The 17,308-nt window shown below is 42.1% G+C and overlaps 1 protein-coding gene across 1 annotated transcript in view; it reads left to right on the top strand.

Annotated features, from left to right (window-relative positions):
- Positions 1-261: 261 nt before the first annotated feature.
- Positions 262-17,308, top strand: part of LOC309392693 (vomeronasal type-2 receptor 116-like) — a gene marked incomplete at both ends in the record, with an annotated part of 31,361 nt that continues 14,314 nt past the window's right edge. Inside the window, 2 exons of the mRNA XM_081954122.1 lie at positions 262-339; positions 3,493-3,624. Of these exons, the coding sequence (XP_081810248.1) occupies positions 262-339; positions 3,493-3,624 (210 nt within the window). The remainder of the gene's footprint in view (positions 340-3,492; positions 3,625-17,308) is intronic.

Genomic DNA, 17,308 nt, shown 5'->3' with positions numbered 1-17,308 from the left:
ATGGAAGCTAACAGGAAAGAAAATTAGGAGCCTTTAACCTTAATTTGGTTGCTCAGGGTTTTTTTATTGTTTTGTTTGTTGCTTACTATTTCATTATGATTAAAATATTCAATCTGTGCGTCTTTTGCCCCAGCACAAATCGCAGCCATGGGTGAAATTCCAGCCATCACATTGTTGACCAGGGCTGAACGCCTGACATTGTCTTCCATCAATGATGGTGATGTTGGGATCGATGGATTCCAGTATGGAGGTTCCACCGTGATGGAGGCCTCCTCCTCCTCTTCAGCTGGTGGTTCTGGTGACGCTTGCAACACCTTCAACGCAGAGGCCAAACACCACGTAGACCCCAAAGATGACCAATGTCGTTTTCCAGGGTCTCCAAGGAAGTTCTGAGGGTTCTCACTGGATGGCCACATGAGTTCAGTCTCTTCCATTTTAACAGAATTGAAGGGATTAAAAAAAGATCTTGAAGGGTATTCCAAATCCAGATATATATTTACATTACAAAATAAATTTAAAAGAATCAAATCAACTTTACAAGCATTTCCTCTTCAGTTTTTTCCTCTTTGCACCTTCTGACAAGTTATGGAGACCCCTGGAAGGCGACTTTGCTTGTCCTTGGGGTCTATATCTTCATTGACCTCTGCATATTTTTCCACCAGTGCAACTAAGTTGCTCCTGATCAGGGGAGTGGCATCACCACAACCTGGGGAGTCCTTGGGCACTGAAAGCCCCCCAAAATGTTGGTGGAACTAACAGGAGAAAGTATAGACTCCCTCAGGGCTGGAAGGGACCTTGGAGGTCTTCTAATCCAACTCCCAATCTTTTCTTGAAAATCTGGAGTCCCCATTAAGAATTATCTTTATTATCATTGTTAAGAAAACAATGTACCAGTCAGTTATATTTGATTCTTTTTTTCTTCTTCAATCCCCAGAAAAAGGTGTCTGCAAGTGTCGCCAGAACAACGAAATGAAGATGTGGAGGCCACCATAATCACGGTGGAACCTTACATACCAGAACCCATCTACCCCAACATCCCCATCATTGATGAACAAAGGATGTCAGACGTTCTACCTTGCATGACAATGTGATGGAAGGTAAGTGTTTGAACTAATCTGGTTGTCATTTTTTTTCTCATTATTATGATATTATTGTTATTTAATTCTTAGATGGATTCTATTCAAGAGGCAGAAAAACCCAGCTGACTGCAGTCAGTGGGCAACTTGGAGGCTGCAGGAAGTGAGTGGATGGAGGACTTGTCCAAAAGAAGAGTCCTAGCTGAAGGGAGAGGATTTGGGGTCTCTTGAGGTCACCTGGGATCCTTGGTTGCTTTGCATTGCCTGCTTTGGGTTTTTGGGTGGGGACGGCTGGCCTTGAAAACTAAAAAGGAAGAAGAGTGGGAGCCTGGTAGTTTTAAATATTAATTTGGTTGCTAAGTTTTATTTATTATTTCTTGCTTACTTATTTTTTTTAATTAAAATATTAAATTTGTGCTTTTTTTGCCCCAGGATGAATAGCTGCAGTGGGTGAAATCCCAAAACAACTGGAGCCCAATTTGGACCCCATCGGCATTGACAACCTCACCATCGGTCAATTGCCAAAGGCCGCCTTCCTTGGAAGAGCTGACATCCAGTCTGAACATCTGGCTGACTGTGTGAAGAACCACAATCCCCCCCATGAGGCAGGACCTTGATGTGGTTGTGGGGCTTGTGTGCTCTGAGGAAGATTAGGGCTACAACTGACGTTCAAGCATACTGGACAGGACTCATGAGAGGAATCGGACAAAGAGTGCCTCCCCCCTAAACAATCGGGGAAAACACACATAACAGAAACCCAGATTGGCTCTCTAGTGTCCCAGGTCAAGAAGGATAGTGCCAGGGGTTCAAATTCTTGGATATCTGGTGGAAAATGACCTGCAGGACTCAGGGATGGTGGCTGAGCATCCAGCAGCTGCTGAACAACTGGAAGGAAAGTGTTTTTCTGACTCTCCCCAAGATGGCATCCAGTCTCAGCAGGGTTTTTTTCCCCCCTGCTGAGAGATTCCTGGTTTCCTCACCTGAATTGGTTCTTTTCGTTTTTCTTTTTATGTACTTTTTATGTAGTTTTATTTAACTTTTGGGGCTTGTTTATAATTTTTTTTACATTTTTTGGAGGTTTTGAATAAAATAAAAAATTGATTAAAAAAAGAAATGATATGAGAAAAAGTACAAATGAAATCTTAATGAAAGATTCACTTTGTAGCTGCCATTCGTTTGTTCTTATATGAAATAAAAGGGTCTTGTTAAGTCCTACTGCTAAAAATTATCTATTTTTCTACTAGATTTTACTTATGCACTCTATTAGGAAATCGTAGATATTGTTCTAAAAGCTGAATGGTATTTTTAAAACAAGATAAAAGTAGCTTTATCCAAGAATTGGTATACATGTTGCATCACAATATCCCATTTCTTCAACTATCCCACCTGTATTAATGATAATATAGAAGACTAGATGAGCAAGGACCAATTGCTATTCATACCTCCTCAGTTTTATGAGGCATTATCTTAATTAATTAGCTTAATTATGAGGAAGTACTGTAGTTAATACTTTGCTGGGTCAAGATACATCACCAGCATTCACGCAAACTATTAAGGAAATGTAAAGATATGTGCAAATAAAATATGGCACCAGGCTAGAAAGTGGAAGATCCTGAGTTCTAGTCCCACCTTAGTCATCAAAGCCAGCTGGGTGACTTTGGGTCAGTCGCTCTACCTATCAACCTCACAGGGTTGTTATTGTGAGGTGAAATAGGAAAAGGAAGGTGTGTTTGATATGTTCACTGCCTTGAGTTATTTATAAAAATAAGGTGGGGTAATAACAAATAAATGACCTTGAGGAGAGAAGGAGAAGATGCTGCATAGGGAATAATCAGATAAGGTGGGGGAGCCCCCTGGTGCATAATTGGCAGAGAAAGAACCTCAGAAAGGACCATCCCTCACTTTTCAGGCTTTCAAGAGAGCTGGTGGGAGATTCGTACTTTCAGACATGCAAGATTCTCTTATGTATCCTTCCAATAAAGTAGAGTTACATCATGTTTCCCATCTGGTGTACCTGGGAGAAGATGGGAGGACTTGCTACCTTGTGTGCCAGGTGAATCTGGCCACAGCGGGATCTGAGATCTCGGATGCGGCTGCTGCAGACTTTTGAGATGCTGCTTCTTGTTTTCCCTCATATTCTGAAGAGGGTGACTTTCTCAGTTGGCTGTAGTGGCTTTTCTGCACATGGCAACTGTGGTCCATCTCAGCCAGTTCATGCTGTAGACTGGAGGAATTTCTTACCTTCTGGCAGAAAGTTCCTCACCTCTTCCAGGTCTTTCTCAGAGTCAGCCTTCTCTTGGTTGAGATGGACACATGGCTAGTGACCTCACACAGTTCTTTGTGTAGTTCTTCAATGTGTTTCACCCAAGATGTGTTCTCTAGAGCTAACTCTAACTGATGGCATGATCTTCTGCAGATCTTCTGTTGTGGCCTTAAGTTGATCCACTTTCTCCTGGAGACAGCTGTGCTGCTCTTTCATCCATTGATTGTCTTTCTGGAATTCCTGGGTCTGAAAGTCAAAGGAGTATCTCAGTTCATCAACCTGGAGGTTGGGACCATCATTGGTTGCCGAGAGATCATCCAATGATATTGACTGTATGACCATTTCTTCCTTGTTGCTGACCTGTTTGAAAAACGGAGAGACACAGTCACATCCTCTCTCAGTTCAGGGCTAATTTTGCTAACCTGCCTTCTCCACTCTGGCTTTTCCCCAAAGTTTTGGAGTCCATCATTTTCTCTAGCATGGGATGCAGTGGGAGAGAAGAACCAATGGACAATCTGCAGAGCTTGCTGACTGGAGAATTCTGGGAATTGAAGTCCCCTCCCCACCATACTTTAAAGGGGCCTAGTTTGAGAAACACCAACATAATCCCTCAGTACTGATCTCTCTTCAAACTATCCTGATTTCCCATTTGATTCTGAGTCCAACTCAAGGCATCTCATTGCTCAAAAACCTCCAAAGGAGTCAATATCGGCTCTCCATCAATTCAACTGTCTTTGTATTGCTATGATTTCTGATAACAGGAAAAGGTGGTGACCATTGGAATTAAGACAGACACACACACCCTCAGTACTTACGAGCCCCATCTCAGCCACGAAAGCCCAGTGGGTGACCTTGAGCCAGTCCCTCTCTCAGCCTTCACAAGGTTGTCCTTGTGGGGATGAAGGAATCTTAGATATGTTCACTGCCTTGAGCTATTGAGAGAAATAATAAAGGCAGTATAAACATCCAAGCAATAAAAAGTGAAAATAAACGAATATTTCAGTCACTAGGCCAAGTGTGTTATTGGGAAATAACTACTCTCTGGCCAACGGAATTGCAGTTGAGGTTAATTTCCCCAAATCATTAAGCAGGTCAATCTCTAGCATTGTGGTTGCAATGCCCGTCCAACTGGGACAGCCTAAAGCCATTTTTTTGGCCTGTAAACCTTGCAGGTTTTTTCTAGTGCACTTCACCACCATCCAGCCAACCAGCCCCTTTCCGGAGACAGGAACCTTTGATATGTTGGATGAGGAGTTTGGTGACAGGTATGGAGGCTGCAGACACAGCAGGTATCACACGCCTGTCCCACTTTTCTAATCTCCCCCCCCTTAGTTCTGCCTTAAAAGGGAGGGTTTCTCCCTCCTGAGGAGCCCAGGCGAGGGAGACCCTGCGATGCCCCCAGTGTCAGCCATCCAATCCAGCCACTTTCCAGGGATGTTGAGCAGAGCCTCCATTATGTGGTCCAGATCCCCAAGGATGCTGGAGGTTGCCATGGCGAGCTCCAGCCAATGAGCTCAGGAGGAGCCTCTGACATCACAAGCCAAGGCTCTGCTTGGCCTGGACCTGAGATTTGAACAATATCCACCAACCAGCTGCCTTCACCTAGGGGTGTGGCTTATCCATTGATGAGTCAATCCTGAAGGGGCTTCGAGCCCCGAATTGGCTTCAGCCAGAGTGGCTCCCTCTGAAGGGGGAAACTTTGGTCGCCTGGAGAGGTTGAGGAGCCCCAGATTCCGCCCCTTCTCTGGGGGTGAAATTAAAATGTTGTCCCTTGGATCTGGAATCTGGTATTAGACATCTAGAGAATCCAGGTTTCCCTCTCCAGGCCCAGATGATGACAGGGAAATACGCATAAAAGTTCAGATATGATTCATATTCAAAAGGCCTTGTGAGAAGGTGCCTAAAGAAACATTTGGATCTTTGCCAGCTTTAGCTGTTCGACTCACTGCCTGCGGAGGCCAGGCATGGCTTAAAGGCCAGACTGTAGACCAGTGTTTCTCAAACTTGGCGACTTTAAGTCCTGTGGACTTCAACTCCCAGAATTCCCCAGCCAGCTATGCTGGCTGGGGGATTCTGGGAGTTGAAGTCCACAGGACTTAAAGTCGCCAAGTTTGAGAAACACTGATGTAGACTGACCCCCCCACACACACAGGCAGTGAGAGGGACAGCTAAATCATGGAAAGACCCAGTGGAGGAAGGACCCTGAGTGCTGCCTGGGGAATTCTGGGAGTTGAAGTCCACTCATCTTCAGGTTGCTAAGTTTGAGTAACACTGCACTGGGCACTTGCACAGATGACTTCTAAGGTCTCTTTCACTCCATTTGTCCATTATTCTAACTTTATGTCTTTATAGAGGGAAAAAGGAATCCTCTCCAAAAAGGGATTTGGGGAACAATATGGAGGATGTGGGGTCTTTGCAGCTTTAGCTGTCCTACTCACTGCCTGTGGAGGCCAGGTATCACTTAAAGGCCAGTCTATAGACTGCCCCCTACAGGCAATGAGAGGGACAGCTAAAGCTGGCACAAGCCCCATAGGGTCCTCCACTTTGTGGCGGGAAAGAGGGAAAACTGGCAAAGGAGAAAAATGGAGAATTGTGGAGTTATTTCCCTCCTTTTTTCAACCATGTTCTGTGTGTGGAACCTTCTCTCTTCTTTTGGCACCTTGAATAAAAGTCCATCTTGGTTTAAACCCTGGAGTTTCCCCTGGGCCTCCTTCCTCCTCCTCAGGCCGGCTGAGCTCCTGACTCCCAAAGCCGGAGCTGGATGGGGGAGGGGATCCTCTCCTGGGTCCCCAGAGGGCTGGTTGGGCGGGAGGGGGGAGAAACTGAGGGGGGGTTATGAAGGAAGGGGGCGTCAGAGGGAGACCCAAGGGGCCAGGACCTCTTCCCCCCCACCCACAGACGGGGATCTCAGAAGTGAAGGGTCCCCAAGGAGGCGGAAGTCATTGTTTCCCTAATTTCATGGGGGCCGGAGGGGGAGACTGGAGGGTCAGCAGGGAATCCAGGATTTTTCCCTCTTTCATGAAAAGGATATTTCTCAGTTCCTGTCAGCCAGCAGAGGACACACACACAGACCAACCGAGGGGTTTTAATTCCATTCCTAGCAAGTAGGAACAATGGATGGGCAGGAATGGGCAGGGCAGAAGGTCAGCTGAGAAGACACAAACTGCCTCTGATCAGTTCCATAAGACACACTTAGCCTGGTCCCTTCACCCATGTAACTTTCAACCATGGTTTGTTTTCTGAGGCTGAGCCTGTTGGCTGAGGGCTCAATTACTGGAACCCCAAAATACATTAATTCATGGGAGACAGTTGGACAATCGATTATAACTGAAGATAAGCTGGAGACACTTTTCTTCCTGCGAGGATCCTGCTTATACAACACACTTCATCAAGTGTGGGGAAACGTTCTAACAGCCACCCTGAGACAAACCCAGGTTTAGCTGCAGCCTCTTGAGAGCCAATAAGGAACCCCTGATGGCCACAGTTGCCCTTCCCCCTCTCCCCTGGGGTCCCTCCTGGGGTGAACCCAGGAATCCAGGTGGGCTCATTTCTGACTGAAAAGGGGCTTCCTCCCCTCTGGGCTCACCCAGGCCTCAGAGAGACATGGCAGAGACCCTCATGGAGGAGAGAAGCCCCTTCAAAAGACACAGCTTGAACCCAGAGCCAGCAAGGACCTTACAGCCAGGCCCTGAGAGGAGGACCTGGGATATGGGCCATCCTCTGCTCCCCACCATAAGGAGGGACCTGCCTATTCCTTCATCCCCCCCCTCAGCCCTCTCCCCAGTTCCCCCTTCTAAGCAAAGGGAGATAGACTTCAGTGAGATAAGAGACACAATCCCTCAACAATGGATCCAAATAAACCAGGGATGCAGTTGCCCCAAGAGCAGTTTCTAAGCACTTGGAGGCTTTTTAGGGAAGGGGTTCACCCCACAGCCTTAGAGTTGGGAATGTCAAAAGTGTCCCACTTTTAAAAATCAGCTCCAATTTAGGATTCATATATGAAGTTCTGATATAAAAGAAAATCCCAAACAGGTCCTATTCTTAACAATAGGCAGAATCCAAGGGGATTCATTGCTTCCTTGGCATTAGACGACAGGCAGCACAAAAGTTAAGGGTCACCATACTTCTAGGTGAACTTCTCCAGCAGACACTGGAGACAAGAGACCCGGATGAAAGACAGCAGAACTTAATTCCCTTGTTATTGAACTATCTTCCTCCAGCATCACTTTATGGACACGTCCTGACAAGAAGGACCACAACTACTACAGAAATTGACCCCAGGAGTGTAGTTGTAGGCTTTTCACCAACAGGCTTTTCTCCAGCTTATCCTCTGCACACATGGAGCCCAGAAGAAGCTCAGGATCCCAAGAGAAGAAGTTGCTTCTCCCTGTAATTATGATCATCTGGGCCTTTGAGATCTCCATGCCTGTGATAGAGACATCTGATTGAAGCCATAAGCAAAGGGTCTTGAAAAAGATAAAATTGTTCTGTCAGGATCTGAGGGAACATGTTTTGGGACAGGAAGGGGCTCTGCTCTTGATTGTACCTCTCTCTCCTTTCCAGGTGAAGCTGAATGTCTCTCTGTTTATATCAGGAAAGTCCCTGGCATTTCCATCTTGTGAGATTGCTTTGAATTCTACCAACTATTCCTGCTGTTAGTGTTAGAAAAAAGGAAGAGGATTAATAAAGCTCCATGAATTATGGACCTCCTGCTTCTGCTTTTGATGCTGCTGTTGTGCCATCCAGTCTCTGGGAAGCTTGGAATTAAATGCCCTCTGAGTTTGGAGCACCAGGATGGAAACAATCCATGGAGCTTTTACAGGCCAGGAGACCATCTCATTGCTATAGTCACAACTGAAACACGAGTATCCCCTATAATGTTGCCTTTCCACAGTGCTCCTTCTAGTCCATCTCTGTAAGTCATTCAGGGTGATTGGAGTTGCATCCCCTCCATTTGCAGTTCTAACACTCTCCTTCTTTTCTTCTTTTGTCACTTACTTCTATATTATGTATAACCTCTCTATCTACCTGATGTAGATACTGTAGAGAGGTTATATAATGTGCCTCTTTTTTCATATTTTGTAGAAGAGACACAAATCCAAAGATGGGGTTAAAAAAACTGAAGGCAATTCAGATTGTTTTCCTCTCCCCATTCACTCCTGAATTCATCACTTGAATTCATTTTGTTTAAAGTTCTGATTGTAACAGTTACAGTTGCCTCTGTCCAGCCCATTCCCAATGTTTGTATAACTGATTATTGGTTTTGGATCAATATTGGCTTAAGACTCAGTAGGCTTATGGAGACAAAAAGGATTAAGTTCTTTTAAAAAGTTATTTGTTACTGTTGATGAGAATAACATGAACATTTTTTTTTTTACAGTAAGAGTTCTTCTGCTTTTTTTAACACCCTACAATTAATTTTCAACATTCAACTGGCCAACAAGAATTCCCAGCTTCTGCACAACCTCACTCTGGGCTACAACGTCCAAGACAATTATTTGAACACTTTACGCACTTCGGATGCCTTGCTGGACATTCTCTCCACTGGAGAAGCCAATGTCCCCAATTACGGCTGTGGAAGGAAGGAGAACCTCCTGGCTCTTTTTGATGTAGCTCACAGGGGCATTTCCATTCAGCTGTCAGCATTAGCGGCACTTTACAAAGTCCCACAGGTTTGTGTGTTTTTTCTCTATCTGCCAAAGTGAGTGATGGGTGTTGGTGGGTGAGGAACAGATGCAACCATATCTTCTCCATGAAATTCAAGAACTGCTTTTCTCCATATTAGCAAACATGTTAATTGGGCTTTTTCTATTAAGTTCATGTTCAAATTCCTCATAAAAGGCCTCAAAAGCAATAAGATCCCTGGAGAGGATTTTCTCCTGTCTATTCAGCTATTCAAAAAATATCCCTAGTTTTGGGTGAATTATATATGGAATAAAACAGACTCTAGCAATTATAGGCCAGTTAGACTAATAGATATTGTTGCTAAAATATATGCCATGCTCCTCTTAAGTAAACTTGAGGTTGGGTAGAACAAAAGTGCCTCCCTTGCAGAAGAACAAGAAGGTTTTATGTAGAGTAAAAAGTTTCATAAAATTGTATAATAATTAATAATCTAATATTTTCAATAGATTTGTTTTGAAATATCTAATTACATAATATGTCAGTCGAGTCAACCACGGTTTGCTGGCTGTATAGATGTTAGTGCAGCATTTGACACAGAAGAGAGAGAAATGTTATAGAGGAAACCGGTTTCCCTCAAAATGGAGCTCAGCCTGTTGGCCCTGATCCTTTTCTCCAAGCCCTTGTTTGAGAGGGAGGTTTGGGCTCAATGAGAAGAAAGATCGATACTTACCAAAAGGTAGCATAGAAGGGGATATATTTGAACCCTTGTTATTCATTCTAGATATTAATGACTTACCAGTACTAAGGAAGGATTCTCATGTACATGTCTAAAGTGATAAATTATTTATTTATTATGTGGCAAAGGTATAATTAGCCAGGAGACTGCAATGTTAGCATATAGTATTTGTTTCACCACCAAAGAATGCTAGTCCATTTAGTTTGTGCTCATGAGCTTCTCCAGGGTGCACCACAGGGGGTGAACGACAGTAGCTCTGCACCAGAAAACGAGAGGTGTCCTGTGGCATCATCCAGGCCTTCTCTCACCACCGATGTCGCCTTGCAGTTGGGTGTCACATCTGATCAAGTCCAGCATTGGCAGGGGCCCAACCATCTGCACTAAACATGCCATATTTTCCACCAAAGTGGTATCAATTTTTCTACTAGCGTTGTCACATGCTTTAGAACTGCTAGGTGGGCAGAAGCTGAGGCAAGTGATGGGAGCTCACACCGCCATGCAGTGACAGAACTCAAACTGCTGGAACAGAAACCATCTCCAGCCTCTTTCGGTCTGTGAGCCTCTTACTTGCTAAATATACTTGGTTTAAACCAGTGGTTCTCAAATAGTGGGGCGCGCCCCCCAGGGGGGGCGCAAGGCTCCATAAAGGGGGGCGCGAAGGCTCCCTTTCCATCTAGGTGCAACGGCGGCGACGAAGGCGGCAATGGCGGCGGCAAAGGCGGCGGACTGGAGTTTCCCGCCAAGGTTGCCTGTCCGACCAGCCCCCGCTGGCTCCTGGCTGAGGGAGGAGCTGCCGCTCCGCCTTCTCCGGTTTGCTCGGAGGGTGGTTTTAAGCGTTCCGAAGGCTTCAGGGACCGTCCGAGGCTTCCCTGAGGCCTTCAGAGCGCTTAAAACGACTACGCCGCTGGAGCAACCCTGGCGCTTCGGGGACGAGCCCCGCCGAATTAGTGCCGGTGCAACCCAGACAGATCTCAATAGCCTGCAAGAAGAGGTAGAGGCAGCGTGGCTCCTGCCTGCTCAGCCTCTGTGCCCAGTTTGGCTTCTGCCTGGCCCGACCCTCGCTTTTCCTCTGGCCGAAGGCACATCCTCTCTTCCAGGAGGGCCATGCCTGGGTGGTTGCCTCTCGCTCAGAGGAAGGCTTTGCTTCTGGGAAACAGAAATACGAGGCAGCTTTTCCACTGGGGTCTCTATATATTATAGGACTAGATCGGTTCTCAAAGGTTTTAGCCTGGGGGTCTCTTTGATTTTTAAAAAGTGATTGAGGACACCAAAAAGCTTTGATGTGTGTGGGTTATATCACTGATGTGTAGTATGTTAGAAATTAAAACCGAGAAATGTTAAAAATATTTATTTATAAAATACTCCGCCATCCCCCTGAAAGAGTACGGTAAACCATACTTTGAGAATCACCGCTCTAGATAAACCTTGAATTTATTCTGTAGGGCCCTTGTTACCAATTTAAAAATAAGATATTTACTGCATTTGTCATCATTTTCTCACAGAATTGCGATGAATTACTTATGGATAAATGTTTATTGTATAAAATAAGAAGTGTTTAAAAAGGATACAGTGTTATGCAGAGGTGTACTTATAACAATTTTATAGACAAATGATACTATTTACAGTCGCGCGGGGGGCGCGAAATGTTTTCTTCTTCCTGGGGGGGGCATGACAGAAAATAATTGAGAAGCACTGGTTTAAACTGATAATGCAGTACTATTGTGTAGACTCTTGAGGAAACTTGGTTCCTACTGATATAATAATTCTCTAATTATTCATAAATCAAAGTCTTTGGAAAACAAATGTAGCCAATACAGCAAGTCACACCTTTCCTTACCCAGCGTTACTTTTCTCTGAGACTGAATCTTGGATCTGCCATCATCAAAGGAGCCCATTTAGAGCAATGGCAGGATTGAATTTAAAGTTTAAATGCTTAAAGTTAAAAAGAAAAACATAGCTATCCAGATTTCTTCCCAATTATTAGAATATACCATGCCAAAGCTATCCCCAATCCCGTCTATTGAACTGATGTTTGGGGCTTAATATCTACCTCTACTGGAACAAACCCCATCACAGCACCTGAGGAGAATTTTGGGGGTGCATGAAAGGATTTCAGCTGCTGACTGAGAGCTGAATTGGGAATTTACACAATTTCATCTTTGTCTAAAATCAGAGGAAATGCAGTCATGTGAAAAGGGAAGTCCACCCTCTTTGAGTTGTATGATTTTATCTATCAGGACATCTGATTAAAAATCACCTGGTCTTTGGCAGTTCTTAAAAGTAGGTAAATACAACCTCAGATGAACAAGAACAACACAGGACATATTACACCATGTCCTTGTTTATGTTACAAAAAGAAAGCCAAAATGGAGAAGCCATGTGTGAAAAACTAAATTCACCTTATGATAAAATCACTTGTAGAATCTCCTTTAGCAGCAACAACTTGAAGTAATTGTTTTCTGTATGACTTAATCAGCGTCTGACATAGTTGTGAGAGGAATTTTGGCCCCCTCTTCTCTACAACACGGCTTCAGTTCATTGAGGTTTGTGGGGTTTGTTTCTGCAGAGCTCTCTTGAGGGTCCCACCACCACATTTCAATCGGGGTGGGGTCTGGACACTGACTGGGCCATTGCAATCCCTGGATTCTTTCCTTTTTCAGCCACTTGCTGGTGTGTTTGGGATCATCGTCTTCTTGCATGACCCAAAGTCCATCAGGCTTCGGTCATCAGACAGAGGGCCTCACCTTGGACTCTGGAACACTTCGGTATACAGAGGAGTTCATGGCGGAGTCAATGATCGCAGAGTGCCCAGGTCCTCTGGCTGCGAAAGAAGCCCAAATCCTCACTCCTCCACACTGATCTTGGCAGTTGGTGTGGCATGTTGGTTCTGATATGCTGTGTGTGGTTTTCACCAAACGTGGCTCTGTGCATTATGGCCAAACTTCTCCACTCTGGTCTCGTCTGTCCAAAGAAGAATGTTCCAGAAGTCTTGTGGTCTGTTCAGAGGCAACTTGGCCAACCTCAGCTGTGCTGCCATTTTCTTTTTAGAGAGAAGTTTCCTCCTGGCAACCCTTCCAAGGAAACTATAATTGTTCAGTCTTTCTCTCATTCTGCTGTCATGAACTGGAACATTTAACAGGCTCACCGAGGCTTTTAGAGTCTGAGGTGGAACTCCTGGGTTTTTTGCCCATGTCTCTGAGCATTGCGGGGTCCGACCTTGGGTGAACATGCTGGGATGGTCCCTCCTGGGAAGGTTGGCAGCTGCCTTGAATGTTTTCCACTTCTGAAATAATCTTCACTATAGAATGATGGACTTTAAATTGTTTGGCAATGGCCTTGTATCCCTTCCCAGATTGACAGGCAGCAACAATTCCTTCTCTAAGGTCATTGCTGGTGTCTTTATCCCTTGGCATTGTCTTAACACACACAGCTCAATGCTGGAGACCAGCAAACTCCTGAAACCTGATGATCAATTAATCCAGGTCCCTTGATCAGCAGCACTGGACTCCCCCTTAGCCTCTTCACACCTATGGAAGCAGTCAGGGTGTGCTTTGTCTTTCACAACTGGCTTCTCCATTTCGGCTCTCGTTGTGTAAGGCAGAGGACACGGTATAATATGTCCTGTGTTGTTTTTCATCTGAGGTTGTTTTTTTTAAAAAATTGTTTTTATTGAATGTTTTAATCTTTAAAAACAGTAAAAAAGTCACAACAAGAAAAAACAAAACACAAAACATACATAACAATATATAGTAATTTTACAGCCTTCTGTATCAGCTTTCCTGCTTAGCTTTTTTAATTCTTCCTCCTGCATTGCCTTCCTATTACTTTAACCTTGTCCTATTATATAACCACAGTAGTATTAACACTTATAATAATATTAATTGTTTGTATCACCATATATTTATATTCCCTATTTTCTGTTTTGGCTTCTGATTTCTAGCCACTTATACATTTTATTCCATACGTTATAGAAGTCCGAGCCTTCTCTTTCTTTTAGCTCTATTGTCATTTTATCCATTTCTGTGCAATCGAGTATTTTCCTGATTATAGTTTCATCTGTGGGTGTATTGATTTTTTTCCAGTTTTGTGTGAAAGCAATCCTGGCTGCTCATCTGAGGTTGTATCTACCTACTTTTAAGAACTGCTTAAGTCCAGATGCTTTTTACCATGTCCTGATATGTGAAACCATGGAACTCACAGAGGGTCTCCTTCCTTTTCCACAGAACTGAAATTCTTAGTGTACAATTAAACCTCTGGAAAATGGCAGAGTCCCATTGCTGGTCGATCAGAATGAAACATTTACATATAATAGGCCCCTTTATTTTTAAAAAAACGTTCACTTAACATCTGCATATGTCGGTCTGATTGTCCCAAAGATACTTTTTCAAGAGCTGAAGATGCTTCTTGGATGAGAGGCAAAACGTCTGCAAAGTAAAACCAGAAAGACCAGTTGCCTCGTGAAAAAGTACCTTTGGGATAACCATGACCTGGATGGTTGAGAATCTCCATAGACAGATGGGTCTCATTGCAATAAATTGTAGGAGAGACACAGAAATATGATTTATGTTTTTTATTCTTGTTTTTTATTTAATTTGTTTCTTTTTTTAAAGGAATTTTTATTTTTAAAACAAATATACACAAACAAAACATAAAACATAAAAACATCTTCCAGTTACATCCAGCGTGTCGGTTAGTTATGAAACTTTTGTGCATCCTCTCCATAGTCCTCACAATTTATATAAAATCTCATATTATCAATCTAATATATATGTATACATTATTATCATTGTTAATCATTTATTTGACTATAACTATTATTCCTTCATTTTATATGAGATATTCTAAATTTTGAATTAATTTATATTATAACAATTCATTACATCCTCCTAAATCCATCCAATAGTAGTACATCTTTATATTATATTCTGTGTCATTCCATTACCTTTGCATTGTAAAATTCTCTTATCATATTTCATTTCCATATTTTTTATCTAACCATTGATAAAATAAATCCCATATCTTATAAAATTGTTTATCTTCTTGTTCTCTAATTTCAAATGTCAATTTGCTCATTTCAGCACATTCCATTATTTTCTGAATAACTTCCTCCTGCGTTGGTTTTTTCTCATTTTTCCAATTTTTAGCAAATACAATTCTAGCCGCTGTTAACACATTTACAATCAAATATTTCAATTCTCTACTGTATGTTTCCAGTAAAATCCCCAATAAAAATATCTCTGATTCAAAGTCTATATGTTTTTCTATCATTTTTTCCAACCATGCGTGGATTTTAGTCCAGTATTTTTTAGCTTCTGCAATGTCCACCACATATGGTAATATGAACCCGGTATCTGATGACATTTCCAACATTTTTCGGATTTATTCTTAAACATTCTTTTAATTAATTAATTAATTAATTAATTTGATTTCTAGACCGCCCCCTCTCCCCGAAGGTACTCGGGGCGGTGTACAGGTACCGAATTAAAAAACCTTACAAATAATCATAAATATAGTTAAAAATGAATTAAACGTTAAACCCCTGTACAAATTTATAAAAGTTAAAAACTAAGCCTAAGACAAAAATTTAAAAATACAGGCTGGGGTGGGACAGCTGGAATTAGGCCAAGCCGGCTAGATTAAATAGGTGGGTTTTGAGCTTCTTACGGAAGGAGCGGAGGTCCGTGGTTGTTCTAATATCAGGGGGAAGGTCATTCCAGAGGGTCGGGCCCATCACAGAGAAGGCCCTTCCCCTGGGCGTCGCCCGCTGGCACAGCCTAGTGGACGGCACCCGGAGGAGTCCCTCTCTGTGTAAGCGAATCGGCCGAAGGGATGTATGCTATTCTCATCAGGGGTAAGTGCCACCTGTAAAACATCTTATACAAATTTTCTTTATATGCTGTTTACATTGTCATTTTGTAATTTTGAGACCACAATTTTTGCCATTTCTCTAAATCAAGCCCATATCCAAAATCCTCCCCCCCCCAAGCAATCATTGTTTCTTTAACTTGTTCTTCTTCTAGCTTAACCCCTAATAAATATCCATATAGTTTTTTAATCACCTTTTCATCGGTATCTGTCAAGATTTTATCTAAATCAGTCAATTTGTCATAAAAGCTTCTATTTTAAGATCTTTATCATATCTAGAATGTATTTGCACATATGAAAACCAATTCATCCTTCCAGTTCTTGCATAGATTTAAGTTCACCCTTTGCGTTTAATATTTCACCATATCTGTTTGTTCCTTTTTATATGTTATTGGATATGAAAATGCTTCAATAGTTGATAACCAGGCTGGAAGTTTTAAATAATGATGCCTTTTAATCTTCTCCCGGGTTAATAATAAAGCCTCACATATATAACATAACTTCATTCATAACTTCTAACAATGGAAGATTCAGCGATTCCTGTAATGTCTTATAAAATTCCACTGGCAGTCCATCTGGACTTGGAGCCTTTCCATTATTCTGGTTTTTTTTTAGTGCTTCAGTTAACTCCATCATCGTTATATTCCCTTCTGGCATCATTTCAGTTTCTTTAAATATCTGGGGTAGATTCACTTTCTGCAGGTATTGTTTGACTCTTCCCTCCTCTATGTTCTCTTGTTCATGCAATTTTCCATAGTAATCTTGCATAATTTTTTTCTTCTCTCTATTTCCATGGCAAATTTGCCCTTGATCATCTATTAGTTGCATTATTTTTCTTGATTCTCTCTTTTTTCAGTTTATACGCTAAGCATCTACCTGGTTTATTTGCATCTTCGAAGTAATTCTGTTTAGCACCTCTAAGTTTTTGTGCTAGTTCCTCCTTTTCCATTAACCCATATTTTATGTTTAATTGTGTCCATTTTTATTTTAATGTCCGTTTTTGTGGAAGTTTCTGTAACTCTTTTTCAAGTCTCTTGTAATCATCCTCTAATGTTTTAAAAGCTTGTCTTTTCTTAGTATTTCTTTTCCTTGTATAGTCTATTATCAAGCCTCAAGCATAGGCCTTCATTGTATCCTAAAGATTCTGCATTGATGTGTCCTCTTTTCTGTTTTCTTTAAAAAAGAAAGCCAATTCTTTCTCCATTTTCTGTACAAAGTCCTTTTCTTTTAATATGGTATTGTTTAAAGTCCATCTAGATCTTCTCCTTTGTCCTTTCCATTTAATTGTCATTGGATTGTGGTCTGCCCAAGTACTTGTTTCTATATCAATTTCCAGTATGTTAAAAATCAATTCTGTTGACATCCATATCATATCTATTCTACACCATGATGAGTGTCTATTTGAATAAAAGGTATATTGTCTATTTTTAGCATTTCTTTCTCTCCATGCATCTTTTAAATATTTCATCTGTCATTTAAAAAAAAGATTTTGAAAGAGTCTTTCTACTTTGTTTTATTGTTTTTTGTGTTTTATAGTCCAATTTCTCATCTACTATTCCATTAAAATCTCTTATCATGCAAATATTAACATAGTCCAATCCAATTATTTTCATGTGTAATTTTATATAAAATTCTCTTGATTGTCATTTGGAGAGTAAATTGCTATTAAAAGTATTTTCATATTGTTGTCCATAATTTCCACCATCAATATTCTTCCATCAGCATCTGTATAAATTTGTTCCG

This window comes from Natrix helvetica (genome assembly GCF_964273705.1).
Source record: "Natrix helvetica genome assembly, chromosome: 5".
NCBI classification, from domain to species: Eukaryota; Metazoa; Chordata; class Lepidosauria; order Squamata; family Natricidae; genus Natrix; species Natrix helvetica.
Note: the sequence above shows the minus strand (reverse complement) of the source record. Positions and strands in the feature narration are given on the sequence as shown.